The sequence below is a fragment of the Mesitornis unicolor genome, unplaced genomic scaffold (assembly GCF_000695765.1).
Source record: "Mesitornis unicolor isolate BGI_N332 unplaced genomic scaffold, ASM69576v1 scaffold44307, whole genome shotgun sequence".
NCBI classification, from domain to species: domain Eukaryota; kingdom Metazoa; phylum Chordata; class Aves; order Mesitornithiformes; family Mesitornithidae; genus Mesitornis; species Mesitornis unicolor.
Window position 1 is genome coordinate 17,740 of NW_010197907.1, and position 26,350 is coordinate 44,089.

Below are 26,350 nucleotides of genomic sequence, written 5' to 3' on the forward strand. Positions count from 1 at the left end.
CAAGATCCCTGTCCTAAAGAGCCTGTGAGGATCGTCTGGCCCTGGCGGGATTACGCAGGAAAAAAACTTGGTCTGCCAATGAAAAATTAGAAATATCTTTGAAATTCATAGGTTTATATCCAGCCAAGCATGGTGCTTGTTGATTATGTTATCTTGTAAACATGAGAAAGTTGCTTATTCTCCCTAAAATAGGGGTAAGAAACTTTTCCCTTGGTCTCCTTCTCCCCATCCAGCAGCTGTTGCCTGCAGTGGCGATTCTTACTGTTCTCAAGAATTTCTCCAAAGATAGTTCAGAAACAAGCAGACTTGGTCATGTTTTTTCTTGCTCTGAAAATTTTGGCTTGCCTCAATTTGGACAAGAGGCTTTTGCAGTTCTTAGAAGCCTCAGTGGGATTCTCTTTTTAGAGGAGAAACTAAGATAGTTCCTATACATTTGGTTCAAGAAAAGTATCCAGCATATGACCTTAATTAGAGGTCGAGGCATTTAACCTGCACACCATGTAGGTTATGCATATGGTAAGTTATTTCTCTATTTGCAAATGTTTCTCAAGCTCCTGCTGTACCTTATCATACACAACGTAGTACTGGGGAAGATTGGAGGAGAGGACACTTCCTCATTTTAGAAATTTTTCTCTTTTGGAGTTGAGCTGTGATTGTAGGTGGAAATGTAGCTCACAGAGTTGTGTCCTGCTGGCACTATTTGGATTATGGTGTGGTGATCAAAGGCAAGAAGTATCACGGAAAGCTTTTTCTCATGTCTGCCTTGTTCTTATCCCTATCTTGTGGACAGAAAAAACATGAGGTGAATCACTCAAGTTTCATCATTTTGATATGGGCTTTGGGCATTGATATGTTTTGAGTGGTTATCTCATGGCATGCCTCAGGTCACCTGCTGACACTGAATGTTATGGGAGTTCTATTTTAGATTATGGCTCAATTTCCACAGCTGCTTTGGCCTGAGGATCTTTTTTCTAGAAGTAAAATTTAAACTGAAATGTGAATGTTCACAAGTGGTTTTATTTTGTCTCCTTTCATGCACTTGTCTGTGTGCATGGGAAGGTGAGTGTTTGGTAGGGGGAGGGGGGAAGCTGGTTAGTAGAGCTGTGAAATGACTGTGAAAAGCCCTCTGTCAAGGGCTGATCTGGGCCGGCTGCAGCACTGAGTGCATCAGCTGTGCTTGGTGGTCTCTGAGACCAACAAAGATAAAGTCCTCTCCTTAATGAAGAGAAATCCCTGCGGTTGTTGGGAAAGCCTCCAAAAGTTTGTGTGGGGAAGAGGGGTTACAGATTGGGATGCCAACAGTTGATGGAGGCCTCCTCAGAGCAGGTAGTCCAGAGTAATCCCTGTTCCCCCCCAGCCTTGATCCCAGCCAGCCCCTGCAGCCTGAAGGGCTCGAGCAGAACCGAAATGGATGGGAGCAGCTTCCTGCAGAAAGGGTCACCACAGCTGCTCCCATGCTGTATATGACTTGTGTCAAGAAAATCAACTGCCCTCTCTTGAGCCTTATCATTAGGGTGGGTTTTAAAATTTTATTTTTCTTTTTATGTCTGAAAATGCAATGGCCATTCAAATTTGGGAGATGGCCACCCATTGCCCATGTGATTTAAGTGAGCATTGCTGCTGCCCATGTGCGGCAGACGGGGTGGGAGGCACTGCCTTCTGCAGCGTACGTACAAAGCCACTCGCCTGGCTGCTGCTTAAATAAGGGATCACTGCTGGTGAGTGTTGAAATGGGCTGTTCAGCAGTGGCTGCCTCTTCTCCTTTCTCCACACACATGCACCGTTGCCCAGTTGCAGCCAGCAATTTTTTTTTGTCTTTCTTTAAAGAGTTGGTTCCTCTGCAGCTCGCCGAAGATGAGGGGAGCAGTGTGACCGCGCTGCAGAGGAAGCTGCTCTCCTGGCTCTCTGGGCTGTGTCATAGCCACAGAAACCAACCTTCCTGCCATGGCAGGGTTGGGTTTTTTTTATTTAAAAAAGTAGCAAAACAAAAAAACACCTGTCATTCCTGGCCTGCTGCCTTCTTGTTTTTATTTCTCAAACTTGAAATCAAGGGAGAAGAAGGCAGCTAAGCGCATTTTCGTCTGCCAGTGGAGCCAAGACTGGACCTTTAACTCTGGTTTCATCCGTCACCACTGGTTCTGCCAGCAGATCTGACCCCTGGACAAAATGCACCATTTAATATTTGCTGTACCCTGGGTTAAGCAGTGAAGAGTAGCAAGGCTCTGGCTTCCCAATGGGATTTGGTCACTGGCAACTGGAAACAATCTGGAACTTGACAGCTGCATTGAGCCAGGGTGATTTTTGGCTTGGCCACATGGGCCCAGTCTCTATAGGAAAGGTATTCAGGTGGTAAAAGTTTTATGCACACATTTGGTGGCAATTAGCAATCCTTGTAGATGAGGCAGGAGTAAACAAGTCACAGCGGTGGGGCTGTCTGCGCCTCTAAGTGATGGGTCTGGTTGCAGTAGAGCTGTTGAGGGGGGTAGGTGCTGCCTCTTCTGCCCAAAAGGACTTTTGGATGTCAATACTGCCTTCAGCCTCTCTTCTTAGGCAGCAAGTAAAGCTGCGTTGTGCATGTTGCCCTCTTTTTGTTGCTATCAAGTGATTGGAGGTGATCTCTTTCTCCAGCAGGTTTAGCACACTGGAAGCATGGCTACAAGTGCTGTTCCCAGCGAAAATCTCCCCACATACAAACTGGTGGTGGTTGGAGATGGTGGCGTGGGGAAGAGTGCTCTCACCATCCAGTTTTTCCAGAAGATTTTTGTGCCAGACTATGACCCAACCATTGAAGACTCCTACCTGAAGCACACAGAAATAGATGGGCAATGGGCAATTCTTGATGGTAAGCAAGCTGCTGTCGTGGTCCCCTTTCCCTTCTAGTTGAGCACAAGTGCAAATAGACCTTAAGGCCTCCCACAGCGTGTTGTGCCCTTGTGTCCCTCCTTCTCGGCTGTGCGTTGCCAGGGATTGGAGTGCAAACTGGTCTGTGGGCTGCAGTGCGTGGTCTGCAGGTGACCTCCAGCAGAGCTTCTGCTTCCGGTTGCTTTAGTTCCAGTCCTGCACACAAATGTTTCTTGCAGGAGCGTGAAAACTTACAGATCATCATATACATTTGGGGTGGACTTCTCCATAGGCTGAGTTATAACACTGTGAGGTGTATCAAGATACTACTGCAAGTAACTAGGCTCATCCCCTGGGAAATAACAGTGAGTGGGTAAGTGAATGAGGGTTATAACCAGAAAGACCATTTAATCAAAGCTATAATCCACTGACAGTGAAGAATTGTAACACCTGTAAATCCCATCATTCAGGTGTGATGTTTTCATATCTGGTTACTTGTTTCATTTAAATATGGGTACAGTACCAGCCTGGAGGACTGCTGTAACAAGATCTTTCAGTTCTTTGAAGAAAAATAGCTTTCTTTAAAGAAACAAAAAAACAAACAACAAAACCACAACCAAACAACAATTAAAAACCCAAACCACTCAACCCCAAAATACCAAAACATCTTGATTCCGCAGGTAAGGAAAAAGCCCTCTATTACCAAAAGCTGCAACTTACTAATTTTTTCTGCAAGAGACAGACTTACCACATCCATAAGGGGAATCTTGCTGTTAAATGTTATAAGTTTTATTTGGTTTTATACAGTAATTAGGTAGTACATAAAAGCAAGCAGCTGTTTTGTGCCTTAATTACCCAAGTGCATGTATGCGACCACTAGCACAACTGGCCTAAATTTAATGTCACTTGCAGGGAGTTCCTACCTCCATCCTCTTATCATGAAGGTGCTCATATCTTGGGTGTCTCTGCATGTGGATTGGTGTGTGAGGACAGAAAACTGGGGGATTGGCATGAGTGGTGGAACTTGGAGGGTGGTGGTGTCTCTCTTGTCATCTACATCAGAGATATCTGCTCTCAGTTAACCATCACATTATGTACCCATGCACCTTTATTTTTGAAATGCCAGTGTTGTATAAAAGAAAAATCCAATCCTACTGTAAATGAAATCTATTATTTTTAGTCCAGAATTCAGCCCTCTAAAACGAGCAACCTTATCTTCACTGGTATGCTCCATGTTCTGATATAACAGGACCAGCTGCTGTACACATTGGTGTTGGCTGAAACAGCCTGGTTTTTGTAAATTATTTGGAAGTAGAAAAGGCATCTTTCACTGAATATCTGGGATTTTTGTTTAGTGTAAAAAAACAAACAAACAAAAAAAACCCAAAAAAAACCACCACCACAAAACAACAAAAACCAACCTTGACCTGAGTGGGAGTGGAGAAAGAGGTTGTTTTCCAACAAGCAGAAACTTAACTCTTTGTTTTGATGAGAAAGCCTTTCTTTTGCTCAGATGGAGTTTAGTGGCTGTACTCGGGCTGAGCTGAATTCAGCTGTGTCGTTGCCTGGCACATTGGGAATCCCTGACTTTCAGAGTTTGTGTGCCCACAGATGCCTTGCAGCCACAGAAGTGAAACTGTGTTTCTTTCTCATTCCGTCTGTTTGAGATTATGAACAATCCGAACTTTGAAAGAAAGGCTCTATTCAAGCATGCAAGCCTTTGCCATCTGCCCAGTAGAAACAGGGCATGAAGACTGACTGTCACATGTATCTTCTAACACAGGTTTCTGTCATGGGCTTTGGATCTAGGCCATTCTCGGAGGTCACCATATACTTGGACAGCTGCTCTTGTTGTGGTTACACAAAGCACGTATGGTATAAAATCAGGGACAAATGTGATAGGAAGGGTAAAGATGCATCATGATAAATTCTAGACTTCCCAGTTGTCCTGTATGACCAAATCCTTTACAAGCTGATGTTTCATGCAGTGCTTGGTGAAAAGAAGAAGCTGCCCACCCCCAAAATAGGAACAAGTTTTAGAAGATGAGACTACCAAGTGAGGATATAGTGTGAGGAGCTCTGTAAGTTTCTAAGTTTGCAGAAATAGTTATTTAAAAAAAGTCAAATACATTGGCATCCAACAACTTAATTAAAAAATAAAAGAAAATAAAACACAGCCCACCCTGTTCCAGGCTGTTGCCTGAGCAGTTCTGTACAAAGCCTCTCCAGCATTTGGTATCTGCACCAGCATTATGTTGTAAAAAAATCCCCTTGTGCTAGCCAGCTTGCATAACGCATTTGGCTTCCTTCCATGAAGACCTCCACCCACATTTATTCAATAGCACTAACTGGCAGCGTGATGACATGTTTGACTTGCATTTTTTTTCCTTTGCTGAAATCTCTTGCTGAAAGTAGACTTAAATGCAATAGGCTTTTATTTCAGATTTTAGACCTTGGAGCCAAATCTACATTCAAACTCTTCTTTTACATATTTGCTCTCTGGCTTTGTGTCTATTTTCTTCCCACAGAGGAGTATGTGATAGTTCCTTGCCTCCCAGAAGGCTGTGGGACCTGTGCTTGACATGTTCAAGTCCAACACTACACAAAAATACTTTATTGTTGGTCTTCAGCCAGCTTTATAAGGCCATTGATGCAGTATTTGGAGGATGAGTGTCGTAGGGTGGAACAGGGCGCTTAACCTGAATAAGGGACGTACAGACAACTTGTGGTTAGCCCATTTTTTCAGTTGCTGGCACCCCAACGAGGCTTTAAGATCAGCCTCCAGTTTTATGTGCATATATTATCTTCATTTATTCCCTGCTGTTCATAAGGAAATCAGGACGGTGATGCGCTTGGTTAACTGTATTCACACACAGGTGCCATATAGACACATCAGGTCAGAATTAAGTGGGGGCCAGGGTTAATCTGCTCTGATTAGCTGTTGCTCAAGTTGAGTTGCTATCATTAATTTTGTACACCACTTTCTGTGTGCAGGCTAACTTAGCAATTAGCAGAGGATTTCTTCTGGTATGGCTGCAAAATGCCAGTCTGGAATTATTAATCTGGGCATGAAGCCAAAAGTGGAATACTTTAATATGGCAAAAAATTCTCCATGGTTCAAAATTCCTTATGGCTCATAAACCACACAAAGATAAAAAGGTGGTGTGGAAGAGGAGAGGAAGAGATGGCTTGAATGTGCTGATGAATTGGGCTGAGCCCTTGGCTGTCAGTACAGCTGTGCCAACTGGTAGCAGCAAAGCAAGGAATTTTGCCTGTATGTTGGGTGAAAGAAGGCTGTGCTCTCCCTCCTTTTCCCTTTCCTTCCCCTGGTATGATTTAGATGCAACTCTCACTTCATAGAAGTTGTCTTTCTATTCCTGTGCTTCTGTTTTCCTTCTTATTTCTCTTCTTCCCAAGTCACCTCTCAATCCCTGGGTGCCCTTGCATTGGGCTAGAACTGCACAGCCCTGCTGTGCACCCTGTGCAGTAACACCAAGCACCGTTTCTTCCCCTAGGCTCCCTCTGCCCTTTCCACTCGTGTCTCCCATGCATCCCTTTTTGCCGAGAGTTTTTGCTGCTAGTCATCCCAGGACAGGCTGTCTGCTTTTCTCCTCAGGAAGCTTGGGAACAATTCAGCCAGGAGGCCAGAGGGACATCAAAGGTCACTTCAGACTTGCAGGCAGCAGGATTGGTTTGCAGCTTGCTTCCTTTTTATTTAAACTTTGGGTAGCATCATTGAAAGAATTAAAGTTCAAATTAAGTTTGTACTTTCATTCTTTTATTTGTGTGTACAGTATTTTCCCTCCCTTAGTTGCTGGGATTTTGCAACCTCAGAAGAGCGTTTTTTGTCTTGGGTTGTGGGGATTTTTTTCCTGCCAGGAAAATTTTGATGTTGCAACATGGAAAACACAAGGCTTTGAATACTTGCCCTTTGTTAGAGAAAGAGCTCCTTTAAGGGCTCGCATCTTTATTCTGTTTATTGATGTGGAAGCCTTTCTTCTGAAGGCTTCTCTTTTCTTTTTTATTACAGAAAGGGCAAGAATTCAAGTACTCTGGTTTTCCATGTTATAACATCTGTGTATTTAGTTAGGGCACAGAAGGAGGGCTCATGAAAGCCCCAGTGTTTCCCCGTCACGTGTTTTACCCTGAGGAAAGCTCATGCCAGAGGCAGTGTGGCTTTATCTGGGAAGGAGCAGAACCATCAGTGACCAAGTGAAGCATCTACCTCATGTTGCTCACAGTACAGGCACCTCATACCTCTTTGGGGTGTGGGAATACAGAATATAAGCCATGGTGCCTGCACCCCATCTGCTCAGCACCCAGAATACCAATTCCTTATCTGAAGCCAGTGGCCAATGTGTGGGCTGCCCTCTTCCACTGCACTGCTGGTGGAAGGAAAGTGAAGACTGTGGGGATAGCTTTCCTCAGCCTGAGATTCTTTGGTTTGACTTGTCAATTCAAGTTAAGTTTTCCCTTGAGCTTAGCTACTGGAGAGGGAGCTTCTCTCTGGCCCCACTTGCTGAAGCAGAGCTGCAGTGCCAAGAGCAAGACTCAAAGCAAGACTCGGAGAGAGAAGTGCAAAGAGGAGTCTGGCTCTGTATCCCGTGATGGTAGCACTCCCCTGACAGTGCCACGTTTCCAGTTCTGCGCTTCGCTCCAGGGACTTCTCCTGTATTTTGCATTAAGAAGTTGTTGAAGAAGCAGAAAATGCCTGGCATCAGGCTGCTTTGTGCTGCTTCTCTCCCTGCTGCTGTGAACCCAGGTGCAGCCCCTTAAAGGCTTGCACACATGCTGGATGTATGCAACCAAAAGGATTTCACTGGAGACTGCTTGCAAAAATCAAGTCGTACACATTGTGCTCACCTTTCTGAGATTGTCCTGTCCCTAAGCCTCATTACATGCAGCCACTCTTCTGGATGCTCCAGGAGCTGCGCTGACCTGCTTTCAGGACTGGCTGCTGCGATGTGCTGCTTGGAACAGGCCGCTGATGTTTGGTTTGGGCAGTGAAACCCAAGGACTGAAGGATAGAAAATGGGTTTAACCTGCCTGTCTGGTCATCTTTGGCCCCTTAGAGGCCACGGACAGTGGAGAAACTCTCTTGAGTTGATCTATACACCTAGTTGCCCGGCAATGTAAAGATAAAGACGTAGGAAGGAATTTTGCCTAGGTATGAGAAGAGAAATGGAACTCACCTGCACAACCAGATCTGAGCTCCCTGAAGGCTGGGAAGGCTGTGTTTGAGTCTGAACTGAATCCAGCCTAGGCTCTTGAAAAGCAATGCCGTGACTTAGATTTCACAATATGGCTCTGCTCCTGGCTTAGATTTACATGCCTCAGTCTCTGGATGGGCACTCACAGCACTGTCGGTTGCAGAGACATCACCACATAGAATACCTGGAAGCACTGAGTGCTTCTATTTTGGGCCACAGATTTCTCTGTATTTTTGAGCTCCTGTGTCTGCTCAGAAGTGCTCTCTAAGCAGCTGTGCTCTTGCCCAACCCGTCAGGATTCACAGGAACACGGTGTGGGAAGCTCTAAGGGGGCAGGATTCAATTAGCAAGGAGCTCATCACAACAGTTGGGTTCACATCCACTGGAAAGTGGAAAAGGGCATCTCTTTGCTGAGCAACCTCTTACCTGCAAAGTAAGAGACCTCCCCACTGGGCTCTCACAGCCTAATTGCTCTTAGTTTAGTCTCCAACTGATTGCATGATAGCTCTGTAAAACGGCTTTGCCCACTTTTCCTACATCAGACATAGCCCTTGGCTTCTCTTTTCTCGCTCTTCACCTGAACACTTTTGTTAATGCTGCTCCTTGCTGCTTCTTCAGTCAAATTTGTAGGAACTTCCCCAAGTTTGCTGTTGGAAGTCACTGACCATGCACTGTGTAGCTGATAAATGTTATTTCAGTTCTTGAAAGAATGAAGTAGGGGAAACCCTCTGTGCTTTGGTCCAGCCTTGTTTCCACACCAGCTTTTATGCACTGCCAGTGGGGCAACTGCCAGTAAGAGGCAACTGCTGGTTCTAAAGTGTACTGGAGGAGGAGAAAGCTTGCCGTTCTCTGCTCAATGATTATGTCTTCTGGCATCCTGTCTGCAGAAATGGGGATTTTAAAAGATGATGGCTGCTGGCTAACATCCTAAATGTCAAATCACCTTTCCAGTTTCCCCTTCCCAAGATTTCTCCTTGCTACTTTCCCATTTCTGTAGATAAGTCTTCTTGAAGCTTTTATGACACAAGATTACACCAGAAGCAAAGTTGCTTGCATCTGGTCCATTTTTGGTGCTGATGCTTTCCAGGATGTGGTCCCGTCCAGCCTACGAAGGATCCAGATCGCACTCTGGATTGTTTACAATTCATGTAGCACAGAAGTGTTAGGATGGGGATTGTCTTTATGAAGAGCACATTTAAAGTTAAAACAAGGACTCTCTCTGGCCATCCACATGATGCTTAACTTTGCATGAATAACTCTTCTGAGGTTAACCTTAACCTGCACCAGGGCATGTCTTTCACTTGCATTTCCAAAGTGCCATTTTAAATGCTGCCTGGACTTGCTCGCCTTTCTATGAACGCTGCAAGTGAATTCCCTTTAAATAGCAGCTGCTGACACAGCAGCTGTGCCTGTGTTCAGTGTGATGCCATGGCCAAGATCCAAGCGACAGAGGAGTGGCAGGACCGCAGCCCTGTGCTTTCCCTCGGGTATCCCCACAGCTCACCCTGGGCTCATCCCCTGCCCTTTCGCAAGGGATGGTAGGCTTTGGAGAGGCAGCAGATAAGGATGGAGGTTTGCAAATGTGGCAGAGCAAGGGGAAGTCCCTAAGCAAATTACCACAGAGGATACGGCACATCCATCTCCACCTTCCTGCCCACGACCCGGGCACCTGCCCTGTCTTGGGGGAAAGGAAGGGCAGGAGAGCCTGGCCCCCTGTGAGAAGCTGTCCCACTCCACAATTTGGGCATGTGTGTTGGAGAGGGAAAGGGAGTGTGTGTTTGTGAGTGTGTTGGTTGTCAGCTCTCAGTCCTGCCCTGATATGACGTCCAGCTGGTGCTGCAGGAGTCAGATGAGGGCAGCCCAGCCTCTCCTTACAGGTTGGGTGGGTAGGAAGGATTAATTTCCTCTTCCGTCCCAGCCATGTGTTCCTGGCCTTATTCCACGGCAGCAGTTCTGCCCAGGGCATAGAAATTCAGCAGCACATGCAGTGTCTTTGGGTTGTTTTTCTGTTTTCTTTTCTTTGTACAGTCTTTAAGAACAGCCTGGATGCCTTTGAGCTGAGACCCTTGTTTCCTAGATTCAGAGAAGCAGGATAAAAGGCTATGAAGAGACACCCGTGACTTTGCAGCAAGCTCTAGCTACTTGGCAAACAAGTCTAAATCTCAGGGTCTCTGCAAAAGCCTAGAAGCTTTTTTCACCTTAAGGGCTCATGGAAACAGGCATTCAAGTCCAGCTAAGGCAAGCAAGCGAAGGAGGCCAAAGGCTGTAAAGGGCCTGCCATCACCAAGTAAGGTCTCTAGGTCCTCCAGCATAGCTGCCTTTTCTCCAGACACATAGTGAAGGCGTGGGCTGGCTGGTGGGGTGTGCCGAGACATGCAGAGTGTCCACCTGTGGCCACCTGTGCTGATTCAGCAAGTAGCACCAGCAGCAAAGTGGGCTTTATCCTGGCCCCATCTGGAAATCGGGGCAGCCTGAGTACTTACCCCTACAGGGAACATCTTGCTAGGACTGTGGGCCTGCTCAGACTCGAAAAACCCATATCAAGGCCTGCTGCTCTGTCAGCAGTACGCTCCTGCCGCAGTCTTCATCCACCGGTGCCCTGGGCTTTCTCCATCACTCGTCAGCAGCAGATGCTAAGGCTGTGGCTGTACAGCGGAGGCGGAAACAGTTTTCCCACCCAGCCCAGTTGACTGGGATGTGAAAACATTTCCAGTCATCTCAAAGGTCCAGCATTTGCCTCTAAGATACAACGATGCATTAGGACTATTACTTCTCAGCAGCCGGTGCATTTTGAGCTCATAGCATGTTTGTACTGGCATAGCCTAAGCTGATTAATTCCTCTCATGCTTTCCTCCTGCCAGCCGAAATCCTAGCAGTGGGCAAAGCTGGGAGCCAAGATCCGGCATTGATGATGTGAATCGGTATGTGGTGTTCACCCAGAAGGTTGGTGTAGCTTGCTCTGCCTGTGGTCGGTGATGTAGCTGATGGGATCCCCTGCGAGGCAGAATGATGGAGAACCAGTGAGTTATAGTCACATTAGAGAAGAGGTTAATTTAGTGGGGAACAGCATCTGGGTTGCGGCCACAACTGGGGTGTTTTAGGGGATTTGAGCGTAGATTTACGCATTGTCAGTGCACAGAAACACGATCGCTATATAGGATATGCAAGTCACTTAAAGCTTTTTCCATTTGTTTTGACTAGCTTCTCAAGATCAGCACACCACTTGGGATTAAATATTTAAGAGCAGTTCCTCGAGGCTGTGCCATCTTGCTCTGAAAGCACATAATTGTGTAGAAATAATATCCAGGTATTGAGAAAAGGAAAATTCTTGTAGCTATTACTCTGGGTTGTCTCTCAGCTCTGCCTCACCACAGAGTGTGGGTTGTCCCTGACATTTAAATAGGCATTTATGTACTGTTCCTGTCTTGAGTTTTTCCATGTGGGGAACAGAGAGACCTGGGAGAGGGAAAGCTAGAGGGCTGCAAAATACTTTGAGCTGTATCTTGCTAGAGGAGCAACTCCTCAAGTTCAGTGGTCAGTATTTGGTACTGGAAAAGGAAGGTAAAATACATGTAGTCTTCTTCCCCTCTATCTGCTCCCAGTGTAGGCACACAGCGATGAGTAGGATCTAGGAGCATTTTTTGTTTTGTAACAAGAAACGATGTTGTCCATCCAACTTGCTTGTGTCAAATCTTGCAGCCTTTGAGAGGACCAAGCCCAGCGGACGCAGAAAGGCCATGTGGGACACATAGTGATGACAGCAATCACAGGTCCTCACAGTAACTGAAAACCTTCATTTCTTCTGTCCTAGTGCTGGATACTGCGGGCCAAGAGGAGTTCAGCGCAATGCGGGAGCAGTACATGAGGACTGGAGATGGTTTTCTTATAGTCTACTCAGTGACAGACAAGGCGAGCTTCGAGCACGTGGACCGGTTCCACCAGCTGATCCTCAGAGTCAAGGACAGGTGGGTGCTGTGAAGCTGGGTGCTGCCTGACCCCACTCTGGAGACCATGCCAGGGAGACAGTTGCACATATCACTCTGCTTTTTCCTTCCTTGGCTGTCCAAAGGCAAATCCTTGTGTGAGTTTGCAAATCTACATATGGGGAATAAGAAGTGTTTTACGTCTTCTGATAAGCATGTGGTGCTTTCAACGTTAAAGAGTTCAGTAGTGTTATAATGGAGTGAAAATGGGTCTGGAAGGGAGAAACTTCTGCCAGAAGGGTATGGCAGAGCGGTGTCAGAAAGGCAGATCAGACCCCTTTGAAGGTAACCAGTTTGGCTCTGAAGAGGGAGAAAGGATGCTCTGTGCACAGCGCAGGTACTTTGGGAACCCCAGCAAGGAGTCAGCAAGCGTTCGTTCAGCTCTAATCCTTTTGTGTGTCCTGGCAGCATCCTCCTTTCCCTGTCTTCAGTTTGTCCCAAACAATCCTTAGGTCCTGCATGATCTGGGGCTGTGAAAAAGTGCCTTGAAGGGAAAAACACCTCACATTGGAAGGAACAATATATCTTACAAGGGGAGTAATGCAGTTAATGCATCATGCTCTGCAGCAACCATTTTTAATAACTAAAACATCTCTGGGTGACTGGGAAGAAAGCAAGAGAGGCTGCCTGCTCCCCTTCTTGTGTGTGCATGGGAGAAGGCAGCGCTGAGGGTTGAATCATGGTAAGCAAATGCATCCTGACAGAGTGAGGGGAGGCTGCCAGGGGTTTATCTCTGAGATAACTCCCTCTTCCCACCACAGTTCAAGAGGTGATGAATCCATCCTCACTGGGTGGGGTGTGAATTAAGCCCTTATATGTCTGCAGCTTTAAAACACTTAGTTTTTCCATTCATAATGGCTTTTAATTATGGAAGTCATCAAGAAAAGCCACCAGAGGGTTCGGGCCTCGTTGCTGGCTTCCTTTCACAGCTCTGAATAACTTCCCCACAGGAAGGGTGGACTCGTATCATGTGAGGTTCACAGCTGACAGCTCTTCCAGTAATGCTTCCAGATCGGAGCCCACAAGAGTGAAAAGTAAAGGAAAAACCACCCTTTGATTTCATCTAAATGAAGAAAAATGTCAGTCACTCAGCCTGCCTCCCAGATAAGGACAGTCTTTTCTTCACTGCCAGCTCAGCTTGGGGCAAATTAAGTCTGTTTCTGAAAGCTGAAGAAGACAGGACAGCGTTTCCTATAACCTGCCCAAACCAATGTTGTTTTTTTCTAATTTAACTTTGTAAAAATAAGATGTGGTATTCATTGTTTTGCTCTGGTCTGAAACTTTTACCCCTCTGTACACTGTGCAAACACTGCAGCCAGCGTGTGAGAAGCAGGAAGTGAAACAGGCTGGTGAGGTTGTTTTTGTTTCCCCGCTCAATGCCACTGCAGCGCAGAGCATGAGGAGCTGAACGCTTCATCCAAAACCTGAGCTCGTTCAGAAAATCACAGCAGCAGGAGCAGTGTGAGTAAAGAAACTGTCCTGCCAGACTCGCAGGGAGCAGAACATCGCCTTGGCTTTCAAGCTAGCAGTCAGTTTTGGCAACTTGAAATCCAAAGGAATTGCAGGCTGCCTGTGTTACCAGAGTTGTTCAAAGCCTTCCTCCTGTTTCCTTCCATAACCTTCATTACAGTAAAAATTCCAACTATAGTAGCTTTGTCCAACTTGCAATCGCACAGCTTATAACAGGGAGCAAAGTCTCCATAGAGTTTTATGCCTGATGTAAACAAGGCAAATGAGATACTGCCCAAATGCAATCTCTTTCTTATCAAGGTGCTGCAAGCCAAAAAGGAAACACATAGTCCAGACAAGAAAGTGTTTTGCTCCAGAATGATCAGAGTCAAGATTTATCAATGCTCAGGTATTAAAATTAAATCGAAGCCACATTATCGGAGTGAATAACTGTAAGACTCATTTGAAATGCAGAGTGCAGTACAGTATTTTTCCAGCCAGAGCAATGGGGCAGAATGCCAGAGAGAAGATGGAGCCCTTATCGTCTCGATGAAAAATGACACAGAAACGCTGTTTGAAAAAACAGAGTTACTCAGGGAAGTGTTTTATGCAGAAATGAGTCTGGCCAGCTGCTCCTTACCCCAATAAAATCAGCTCTGTTAGAGCAGAGAACACTGGAATCATTTTAGGAGGGTTTAAATATAAGAAAAATAATGCTGCAATAACTGTCAATTATCAGAGGTGACCTCCTCCATCCTAGAGCTGGGTAATGGCCCTGCAGCACTACTTTGCTCTCTGTGTCACGTAGCCAGACACAAAGACATTTGGTCTTTCTTTATATTACTTTACATGTACATGGTATGTCTGTAGTGGAAAACTTTACATGATGTCAGTATCAGAAAGTGAAACTTATGCTAGCATTTTCTATTGTAATTTGCTAATAACTGGGTGGTGGTTTTGATTTTTTCCAGAGAGTCCTTTCCAATGATTTTGGTGGCAAACAAAGTTGATCTAATGCATTTACGGAAAATTACAAGAGAACAAGGAAGAGAAATGGCAACAAAACATAATGTAAGTTTGCAGGATTGTTTAAATGGTTGTTGTAAGTCCCATTACAGGCATTCAGAATTGAATTCCCTACTCATTTGGAGATGAATTAAGGCATTTCTTTTACAATCAAAGTTTTACAATTACATTTTCAACTACTACAGGGTAGTAACTGTACAGTTTCTTTTCACCAGGGGCAATTTGTCATTGAAACTAGAGCATTTACTGTGCAGCAGGCTGTAGCAAAGCTGTGGCCTTCATGAAGCCATGTGTACAAGGTGTCTGCAAGCAGTGAGAAACGTGAAATGTTCAAAAGGAGAGAAGAAAGTGCACCCTCCTGCAGTGAAAAGGTAGAGTCGAGCATTAGGAAGTACACCCAGGTGTCCATAAGAAAGTGAGCCTGTTCAAGATAATGAAATTACAGGGTTGTTAAGCCTATATAAATCTGGCTCACCATCTTAGCGCTGCATTATTCATGCCATAGTTTAGCCTGAGAAATTGGTCTTGGATGAGTGTAGACAACATGATGCTCCACTAATCACCTCTAAATGCCAGCAGCCCTGAACACCCAGAGGGAGGTAACGACTCCCGTAGGAGGAACTGAATGGAAAGGTAAAGGCAAACAAGCTTGAGACCACTTGGCAGCTTGCTGTGCCTAAAGGGCAAACTGTGCGGTGTTTTAAACAAGCCATGATGGGTGTTTGGCAGGGCAGGTTCATTTCCACCCCCTTCCCAAGGAAGCTTATTTCTGTAGGAGCCAGGACACCTAAACTGCAGCATGTTGCACCCATCTGTACACACACGCTTTGCAAAAGGCCATGTACGAAAATACCTTATCAGAAACAGTTTTATAAATCTGCCAGCATGCTGGACAAGTGCTCTAGGAGGCCCCATCTGGCTGTCAGACTTTGAAGGAGAAGATCACTTTACACTGAAGAGGAATTGTAGTCATGAAATATTCATGCAGTAGTCCTAATAAAATGTGGCAAGCAAGAATTTTTGGCAAGTGCTCCTCTTTCAACAACCTTTGACTATTTTCATATCTGCTACCTCAGTGCAGAGGGAGAGAATATCTGAGGACATGAAGTCTATGATTATTCTTCCCCAAACCCAGAGCTCTGATAGCAGCTGGTTTGCCTGGTGCTTTTTCCAGACCTTTTGTAAGCGCTTGCTGACCTTGCTGTGAGTGTGGAGGTGTTGATAGCAGTGTCATGACAACGCTTTGTTTACCTGTATTTCCCCTGTCTCTTAGGCACCCGATTTCTCCAGCCTTTAGGGTTTTTCATTTTGAAACTGGTTTGCTACCAACACGTAGGCTGTTACTGATCGCTTTCATGATACACTTCTCTCCTCCAGATTCCCTACATAGAAACTAGCGCCAAGGACCCACCTCTAAATGTTGACAAGGCCTTCCATGATCTCGTGAGGGTCATAAGGTAAGCTGTAAACTCCTCACTTGCTCACTGCCCATTATCAGCATATGCTTGGCCCAGAGAGACAGGAGCCAATTTTTGGGGAGCAAGGGCCAGATTGTTTGGTTGGGGGTGGGAGATTTCCTGCGGTTTTTTAAATTTTCTTGTCCTGTATCTGCATAAGGATGTTACTAACACTTAGTCACCCTTGCAGGACATCAGCGCTAGGCAGGTTGAGAACCAACTGTGGCCATGATAATAATATCTTATTCAATGAACAGTGCAAAGCCTACTATAATGATAAGCTTTAAAAGGTTGGCATTAAAAGATCTGGACCAGTAATTTGGGTTTTCATAGCTTTGTCCTCTCAGGGTCTCACATTGGCAGAGGTTAAATAGGACTGGCAAAAAAATTCTACTAAATTCTAATGTTATAGGTGACTTCTAATATTTTCTGCTCACTAAATGGAAAAAATTAAGCAGCTTTGTAGGAGAAACAGCGTGACCTAATGGCTAAGCCACAGGTTTCCTTCTCAGACTGCAGAGGTTTATTCCCAGTTTTGGCATGAACTGCCTTTGCTCGCTTTGGCAGACGCCTGCTCTCCAGGCGAACCCCTGCTCCGGCTGCCGACAGGGAGGGACTGCCTTCCAAAATCATGGCTGCCCTGCAGGAAGAGAACTGCATGCACATCTTGGCGTCTCAGCTGATAACCTCAAATCTCTCTGAGAAGACTTGTTTTTCTGGCACCAATTGTCTGCCAGATTTTTCTGGGCCCTCATTTTTCATGTTTTGGGAGGGTGCTGAGCTGAAATCATGCTCGTCCCCGCCATGCAGTCAAAGTGCCTCACTCGGCAATTAAACCATGAGGCATTTATTCACAGCATATCTGTACTTGTGAATATCTTAGTGCAGCCTCGAGTCAGCCTCCATCAAAAGCAGATGGTACTGCCCACTCTTCCCACATGTCGCAAAAGCAGGGGGCAGAAAGTCTTTGGAGAACTGCAGAGCTGAGCTGGAAACATCCCAAGCTATTTTCCAACTGCTCTGTAGCTCAGCATTAGCTGGCTAGAGATTACTTTTGTTTTACCAGCATTTATTCTACTCTGGGGGGAAAAAAGCATAGGCAAAATAAGATGGTGAGGCTCTGTTTGCCTTCCCTACATAATGTGACTCCAGACAGGCTGGAAGGAGCATTCTAATGAGACATCACTAAATTCAAGCCCTGAAAACACACTCCATAACCTCAAAAATAGGTTATGTACCTCAGTTCCATGAGTAGTGACCATCAAAGTCATTGCTAGCCAGATGAAGCCCTTCATGGCACCAGGGCCACCAGAGATGTTCACAAAAGCTCAAAGTCAGGTTAAGTCAGAGAGCAGAGAGATGCTGTGTGATCTGGCTGGTCATTTGTCACAAAGCACCTTTGCTTGGTCCTTGGACATTGCAAACTGTGCACAGCCATAGGATGGCATCACTCACCAAGTTTTTTTTTCTTTTTTCACATAAGCTTTTCCAAATAAAATTTAAATTTGCAGCTCCCCAATAACTGTGTAATTCCTGGAGTACTTTACTCCAGGCTCCTCACAGCCTGTGTGAGTTTGTGGGGTAGGACGCTCATTCAGGGCTGGCACCATTTGTGCTCCTTGCACTTGGCTGATTCCCAGTTTGTTTATTTTTTTGCAAGAAACTGTTGTCTGAAAGTAATCCAGAAAGGAGTGAGGTGACTGAGTCCACCTGATGAATCTTTTAAATTTCCTGATACACCTTTTATGGTGCAGCAGCGCATACACAAGTGTCATCATAGCATAAATCTTGAGTGGGTGCGGGACGTAGCTTTCTGGATCTCTAAAATAGTTCTAGAACACTGTGAACAGCTTGTGGCCACTTAAGGTATATCCAAATTAACTTAAAAGTATTTTTTTAATTTCGGCTTTCTAGTTTTGAGCTTTAAAGTTTCATGTTTTTCATGCCTCCAGCCTTCACTTGCTGGAAAAAAATCTTATTAGTCAAAGCTGAGTTTTTCAGATGGTTGCAAACATTTGGAAGCTGAGGCTGTAAGAAAAACACCAAATAAAACCATAATGATTTCTTCCCAGCTATGTCTCATTCTGGTCTGGATAACTTGGTCAACAAAGACTCTGTTTAGTGTGTAGCATATTACATAGCAAAGAGGCTGGTTTTGAGCTCTTCAAACTCTCAGGCTGGTTATTTAGACACTGAATCTATGGAAGCTGCCAGTGTTGGTATGGTTGGTTTATCTTGCACTAAAATCTTAAGTCTACAGGCTGCCTATCAGGTGTTTAAACTACAAAGCCTTCTTCTGTTGAGTTTGCACTGCTGGGCTAGCTGAGTGGCTGCTGTAAACAGACATTTGAGCAATATCTCATCTCAATGAAAATGGAGAAGCCCTCATTTTAGAGGTTGCTCACAACCCACCTGACTGATGGGGGCTGCCGTGACACAGTGCAGGAGTGCTCTCAGCTGCGTGTTTCTGGTGGCTGTCACTTCAGACAGCCAGGGACATCTTTCTGGGGTCAGCTCACACCCCAGCTGTCCATGCTCTGGTGCTCTTCACAGCTTCCAGGGGAGACCAGAGCCCCATCAGTGGCAGATTCTGGCTTTTCGTTATTATTTTTGAACCCCAGTCCATAACGAAGTCCACAGCAGTGTAAATCTTTCCAGGACAGTTTATTTCTCTGTGCATTATGTATATCTTTCATCCTCTTCCCTAACAAGCATTATGGCTGATGTTGCTTAGAGCATCCCATTTTCCCAGAGCAGCCCCCTGGCAGCAGGGGAGGCAGGAGTTCACCCAGGGCAACTGGAGGCACAATGCCCTGGGAGGACACACATCCCTTCCATTAGCCTTAATGTTTGCTTATGGCTTCTTTCCTCCTTCCTTAAAAAATACTTTGTTAGCTGTGTGGCATGAAAAGCCACGTGGTGGTGGAAGGGTATATGGAGATATATATGTGCAAATATGCATATGCACACCAAGATGCTGTTCTGCTGGCTGCCTCAGGCTCTGGATGCTGATGTCTCACCCAGCCTTGTCTCAGCTGCTTATTTTCCTCTCCATGTCCCAAAACAGGCAACAGATCCCAGAGAAAAGCCAGAAGAAGAAGAAAAAGACCAAATGGCGAGGGGACAGAGCCACGGGCTCCCACAAACTCCAGTGCGTGATTTTGTGACGGGACTGCCTGGGAGTGCCTTGGGTGCCTCCCTCCTCCTCCCTTGACCCACCGCCAACCCAGGCTAGGGGCAGCAGTGCGATGCCTGCTCAGATCCTGCTGCCCCCTTGGGCTCCCCATGGCAGCTCAGGCTCGGAAGAGGTGGCCCGGACCCTCCCGGGAAGAGGGGCTGCGTGTCGGGGCCAGCGTGGGAGCCATGTGAATGGGAGGCGGAAGGGATCAGCCAGGACCTTGACTCTCGAACATCCCCAGTGCCTTCCAGGGGCCTCCATGATGTTTATTTAAAAAAAAAAAAAAAAAAAAAAAAAAAGAAAAAAGGAAGAAGAAAAAAAAAGTGTTGGCTTTATCTGCAAACATTTCTCCTTGTGACCCATTTCTTAACAGCCATGAATAGCCCCCTGTTTGGTACAGTCGTCTGTGTATGTGTGGGGGAAGGGAAAGGGCTTTTCTTTCTCTGGGTTTTTTTTTTTCCCTCTTCTCCTTTTTCATTGTTTGCTCAGCGAGTGTTGGGTTGCAAAGAAACACAGCTGGGGTTAGAATTTTTGCACTGAACTCTCTCTTACGCAGCAGTGCCAAAACACAACTTCATATGAAAGTGCATAGATTTGGAGGAAGAAAATGAATTCCAGCTGCTCTGGGTGCTCCAGACATTGTGTCAGACTCTGGAGGGCAGCCAGCTCACAGACCATAAACTCCAGCTTAGGAGAGGAGGTTTGAGCTTGGATTATATTTTCTTTTTTCTTACCCTTTGTCAAGAGGTTTTGTTTCTGTTTTGTAACTTGGGGCATGTCAAAGTTAAGACGTTTTGTTAACCTGGAAGTATTTAAATTAAAGTAATTTACAAATGAAGGGTATGTCATCTTTAAGGAGGGGGGGGAGGGAGAGAGGAAGTAAAACCTGAACTGAATTTGTTATCTGGGTGTTAAATTTCTCCCTCATAAATGCATGTAAAGTGGTGAGATCTAAATCCCTCTTTATTATTCCTTAACCTCTCCCTGCAAAGCCGCTCTTGGGCAGATGAATTGTTTTGCGTTTCCCAGGCTCATCTTGCACACACCAAAAAAACCCTGTTTATGGGCTTTGGCTCAATGTTTCTTCATTTCTTCTTTCCCCTTCACTGAGAGTTGGTGACTTGAAAGGGAGAGATGTTCTGAAAATTACACAAGCGGGATGTGTCTCTTCATAAGCTTACTATATCAAAAATGTCTCCCTGAAAACAGTGGAGACTAAATATCTTTATGCCTTATGAAAAGGCAAGGCAAAAAACCTGCAACCATTCAAGCCGCCATCTGTGGCACCAGAAATACGGCCGTGCACGTCTTGGAGGGGCCACGTTTTCTTTCACAACTTTCCTGGCACTAAGAATTGCAGTGTCAAATTTTTCTTTAATTTAATGGATTGTCATCTGCTGGACTGAAGCCATTGGCTCAATTCACAGGGTCACCAAACCCCTTTAACAACTTTCTTTTCATCAGCTTGAATCCTATTCAAACATGCTTTATGGGCATGACTTAAAATACTGGCAAAGTATGAATGCCTGAGATTTATGTAACTGAGTGCTGAGAATCCTGGTATTGGATATTGAAGATCTGTTTGAGATTGTGGATCATCACAGACTTAGATGTTTATGTTTATCTTTGCAACCCATTTGCCACTGGATTTCATTTCTTGACTCTTTGCCAGGCCACCTTTTAAAATGGGAGTTGGCTGCTGATTATTTTTCAGGTGAGTGAGGCTAATGAAAACATTTTCCTAATTTCTCCAGTCTTCATCACTGCCAGAAGATGGCAAATCCCTGCGGAGGGTTCAGCAAGCCGCTTACTCTAATTCTGGCTCCACTGCCTCTGTCTCCATTTGTGTGATGGCAGATGCTGGGAATGGATTAAGAGGGGGAGGATATTGGGAAGAAACATCTTTCATGGACCCATTGGATATGGGTCATATGCTTCAGTAAAGTTGCAATACCCTGTGTCAGCTGAGATCTGGCTCCAGACCATCACAGCATTTCTCCCACTGCGTTGTTTCCTTGTTGGCTGAACAGCAGTAACCGAAATCACCTGGGTCAAATCCCGGCTTTTGAGACACACCGGTATCTTCTGGGCATGAAGAGCTCCCTGTGGGCATCTCATTTGTTCTGCCTTGAAAACCTCTGGTAAATCAGAAGGTGTCTGATATATGCAACCAACCCAATTTGCTGCACCCCGTTACCACTTTCCTGCCACGATTCCTGTCTAGCCTGGCTACTGGTTTAATTTTTTTTAATTATACACAAATAATGCTATGGGATTCCCCATAAAAGAAGATGATGGCATTTTCAGAGAGCCCTGCTAATACCCCCTAGAGCCTTTCTACTTAAAAATAACCTGATTTCTGCTGAAACCCCTCATCCTTATTATTTTTATCTAAACCCTTGGGAATACTTGCTTGGAAACAGCATGTGTGTATCTTGAGTCACATCTGCTGAGTACTCAGCACTGCGTGTGAGAAATTATCTGCTTTTTCTGAAGCATTTTAATTGTTTCTTTAGCTTCTTTAGCAACTAACATATTATGGAATAATGGGGGAGGAGGGGAAAGGAGCAGATTATTAACTGAAGATGAGTAGTGGCAAATGGGGAAAGCATGCTTGTTTTCTTCTATGTTCATCAATTTGTTTATAGCAAGGAGTGTTTTCCAATAGGGATCGCATCTCTAACAAATCTAGAGTGCTCAAAATAGCAGAGATACAAAGCCTACTGCCATCTAACTCACCCTATTCATATTCAGGGCTGTTAGCAAACCAAGAGCATCTTCCCTGCACCTCGAGACCTGGGTTGCAAGACACTGGTTGGTGGTACTTGCGCTACCAAAAGCACCAGCCATGCTGGTGAGTAGCTTGGTTTTTTTTCTATGAAGCATCCAATGGAAAGGGACTTCTGCTGTGGTCAGAGATAGTGTGGAGAAGGATCCAGTACCAGGGCACTTGGGGCTTGTTTTTTAAAGAGCTGATGGTCCAAGTGACCTAATGTCACCTTCAGGCCCTGGGTAAATCTGCATTGGCTTGTCGCAGAGCAATCTGGTTCCTCTTCTACTAAACAGGAATTCAGAAGGTAGAGCTGGCCATAGCCTTACCTTGCTTTCAATATATACTTTCAAACAAAATTAAAAGAGAAGAGGGTAAAACCTTGCAAATTTACTTGTATTTGATAACCAAATAGCTTCCTCTTGTCAAGAACCATGTTCAGATGATGGTGTTCTGCAGAGAAATGCTAACGATGGTGAACAAGACAAGCAAGAGCTTAATGAGGGGCTGAAATTGCTTGGTTTGGATCAGATGTTTCAGTTTAATGAGAGGCTATTGCAGTATGTTGCTCTGTTTCTTAATCTGTCATAATTAATTTTGGCTGGCTCTTTAAACCTACAGCTGTACTAGAATTTGTACGTTGGGATAGGCTGACGGGTTTAGACATACATGGTGTGTCTTGTCTCAAGAGGAAATGAGCATTATTAGGCATAGAGAAGATGGCATTGTAATACTGGCTCAGACTTTTCCTTTTTTGTTGTTTTATTTTTGCTTGTTACCATCCTAAGGCCAAGAGGGACTGCCCAGAGCCTTGTTCAGCTCCAGTGATTTCAAGGGATGGTCACTAAAAGCCGCTGAAGTGCTTGGGAAGGAGGTGATCTCCCCAAAGCTCTATTAAGAGTAGAATACAATGAATATAAAAGTGTTATAAGACACACAACTTGTGGACTACTCCATATGTTAGGGTTCAGATATGTATTTACTAGTGAGAGCTTGAGAGAAGTTTGGTGTTAGAGAAATAGCCAAGGCCCTGTGAGAGCTGCCACATCAACTCATACACTTGGGGCTGGACAGAAAACCTCCATGTCTGGAAATCCAGGTTCTGTGAGTTGGGGTTCCGCAGCCAACCCACTCTATCTGCTGTAAGCTTGGGCAGAGAGGAGGACCTTTAGTCCACGTGCAAAGTACTGCATTATAGCCACACAGCAAACGTTACAGTACAAAGGAGATGAAGGATGCAGTGGCACAGGGAGTGCCACAGTTCTTGGTCACTGCTCCCTGCGCCGGGTGGTCTGCTGGGGCCAGTGGTCACATAGGCTCGATTCTGTGTTTTCCAAGTATGTATTTAATGTCATCTGAGATCCCTCAGGGTATGCAGGGCTTTTCCCTGGGAGTTTCAGGTGTAACAGAAGACCTGTGGGAAATCTGTGGATCTGGAACAGCAGCCAGCAGCCAGGTAAGATTCACTTGAGCATTTGAAATGGCTCCAGATGTGTACCTGCAGGCAGCTTGTTGGTGGTTTGAGAGCCCTCAGAGCACCGCTCTGAGAAATGTCTGGGTATTTCGTGTGTCTCTGGATGCTCTTCTCCTGCAAAGTGATCTCACCTGTTGTTTAGGGACTCACCAATGCACGAAAACGAAGTCTGAAGCAGAAGTCACCAATTTTGCAAAATGTATTAATTGCGTCTTGCAGCCTAAGCAATCTCATGAGTATTGCTTGCACACTTAGGCTGTAAATAATTCAATATTTGGCTATCAGGGATTCCATCAATACTACGCAGGCTTTTTGATTCTTTTTCTCTTGCACGCAAGGGGAATAAATATTTCATAGATGAACTCACAGACAGAGTTTCTGGGATGACATGGGACTTGCTTTCAGCAGAGCAGAGGAGGGAGATGACTCTGCATGTGCTGGATTCCATGATGTGTAGAGACAAGAGGCAGCACAGAGGTATGCTCTACTTTGGGGGTTTTTCCCACCACATGGCAAATCATTACTGCTTCCCTCCAGCTCCAAGAGGTCAGGTGTAAATGACCAGCAGGTTTGGCAGGCCAAGACTTCCTGAGGCAGAAGAAATGTGCGGGCACTGTGTTGCTGCTGTGTGTGATGCCATAGGGAGGGTGCTGGCTGAGGAAGGCTCCCGCTCAGCACACAAGATCTGCCAGGTCGGTGAGGGGGAGGTTAATGCTCACTGCAGGGATGGGGATGTCCAGCAGCGCTGAGTGCAGAGTAGAGGCAGGCAAAATCCTCTAAGCTGTTTTAGGGCAGCTTTTTTTATTTCTTTTGGGGGCTCCCTTTGCCAAATCCTGGGGGACTAGCAATATTGTGCCAAGCCCAACACGGTGGTCTGACTTGCCACAAGCGTTAACTATTTCTATGGTTTCCATCCCTCCTCCCAGGTCTCTCTCCTGCAAACCCAGGCACCTAGAGCATAGTCTGAGAGCTCAGACTGGGCCATGTGGTCAGGTCCAAGAGCCAAAGAGGATGGACTCAGACAAAATCCTGGATTTGCTCAATAAGAGAGCAGGAGCAAGAGGAGAAGGAAGGAGCTTTGTGAATTGGGAGCCTGTTCTATAAAGCCAAATCCTCTGCAAATCTGGGTAAGAGACATTGTACAGTCTATGATTAAGACAATCTTTGCTGAGGAGTCAGCCCAGTGGAACAAGTCACAAGCTGGTTCTTGGACGGCTGCACACAGGGGCAGTTATCGAGTGGCTTCTGTGACAGCTTCTGTGACTACAGTAGCCAAGCCTAACCATCCAGAGACCCAGTCGGGTGTTTGGCATGCCTCTTTGCATCTCAATAGCCCACATCCTCTTAAAGCAGGAGTCCTGGCGCTGGGAACCCGATTAAATGCCCGGGCACATCTTTATGGGGCAGGAGTTTCTTTTCTGCAAGCTCCATAATAAGAGCCGTGTTTTGAACAACAGTCTCTGGGATGTGAGCCGACAAAAAGCAGGAAATTCGAAGTGAAGGCTGATGCGCCGGGCACCGCTCACACAATTGTGGGGGTCAAACAAAGCACAATAGTGTGAGCTGGGGACAGGGTGCTGCTCGCCCTCCCCCAGGAGCTTCCTGCCTTGCCCTCATCCCCATCTCCAAACCTTCACAAGAGCTTAAGCCGGTTTCTGGCATTGAGTTTCCCACAGAGCTGGTCACAGAGTTTCATTCCCACGTTCTTTTGCTTGGCTTGGTGAAGTCTCTTTGTCTCCTCCAGCACCCTTTGGCCAGAAGGGTTAGCTTGCTGATGGGGGTTGTTTGGGCAGCCTTTTGCAGAAGGTGTTTTGTGGGGAAGAGGATGTGCAGCAGGAGATGGGGCAAGCAAAGCAGTCCCACTACTAGCATAAATACTTGAAGTCAAAGGTCTGCTAGGTTTTTGGTGGTTTTACTCTAGTTTGTAACAATTATTCTGGAAAAATTGACAAGATACCTGCTGCTGTAAGAACAGAGAAGCAGCAATAATGATTTTTCATTTCCGGATGTTAAAGCATTCATGAATCAATCACTTTGCCATCAGGACCCTCAGAGGTGGCAAATCTTGTGCTGCAGGCTGCAGAAACAAGAGCACAGAGATCTGAAGTGTGGAGAAAGGAAGCGCTGAAGTCGGTGAGAAGCCCAAACACCTCACAGAACTTGTGCTCAATTTGCTTCAAGCTGAGAAACTACAGTTAGCATAGACTTAACTGAAGAGAAATATTAAAAGGTGAAAGAAGTTGTCTAAGGCCAGCTATCTTGAGAGGTTCAGTCCCTGATAAAAACTGTAAATACCTCCTAGGTATAGGCTCCTTCCAGAAGTGGCATGTTTCCCAGTATTTTAAATTGATTTTTTTTCCCTAAACAATCCATCTCCTTCCTAATTTGGGATTCAGCTGATCACAGAGATAAAATAAAAATGGAAAAGGTCATACGTTCTACTTCATTTAGGAAAAAAAATACTCTTTGTAAAATGCTTTTGAACTTATTTACATGACTGCTTTTGTTTTTCTTACAGAACAAAAGCTTTAATCCCGCTTATCCCATGGAGTCCCCGGTACCAGTGACTGTATCAGCATTGAGCTGCCCTGGGAGACAAATCTATGAGCACCAAGCATAAGCCGTGTGAGCCCACAGCTGGGTTGCTGTTTCAAATTTCCGAGGGGCAGAGGCTAATGCTTATTTTTTTAAATGACAGGTCCTTTGGTAATGTTGTCCTAAGGCAACAACAAAGAAATTATGCTATCTAATGCCAGTGTGGCTGCTCCTCTTAGCAACCAGAGAACCTTCAGAACCGGTCATATAAAGAAGGCACAGATGCCTGTGCTGAACAAACTACTTCTGCTTATTGGGCCAGAGTTAGCATCGGCCCGACCAATGCTAATGTGGGGAAGGCTACCTATGTTTCTTACATTTTATTGTCAGCTAGTACCAAACCACAGGCTTATTCAACCCTAGCAAT

General features: G+C 45.4%; 1 protein-coding gene across 1 annotated transcript; it reads left to right on the forward strand.

Moving 5' to 3' along the window:
• The first annotated feature begins 2,628 nt into the window (after positions 1–2,628).
• MRAS (muscle RAS oncogene homolog) lies at positions 2,629–20,043 on the forward strand. Its single transcript, XM_010188955.1, has 5 exons — positions 2,629–2,842; positions 11,863–12,016; positions 14,455–14,554; positions 15,887–15,966; positions 19,034–20,043. The coding sequence occupies exons 1-5, from the start codon at positions 2,650–2,652 to the stop codon at positions 19,131–19,133; spliced, it is 627 nt and encodes a 208-aa protein (XP_010187257.1). The 5' UTR covers positions 2,629–2,649; the 3' UTR covers positions 19,134–20,043.
• Positions 20,044–26,350: the final 6,307 nt, after the last annotated feature.

Excerpts from the sequence above, each read along its gene's own strand:
- MRAS (XM_010188955.1), top strand. The coding sequence starts at position 2,650 with ATGGCTACAAGTGCTGTTCCCAGCGAAAATCTCCCCACATACAAACTG. Across the intron at positions 2,843-11,862 it reads GCAATGGGCAATTCTTGATG|TGCTGGATACTGCGGGCCAA; the intron begins GTAAGCAAGCTG and ends CTTCTGTCCTAG. Across the intron at positions 14,555-15,886 it reads AAATGGCAACAAAACATAAT|ATTCCCTACATAGAAACTAG; the intron begins GTAAGTTTGCAG and ends TCTCTCCTCCAG.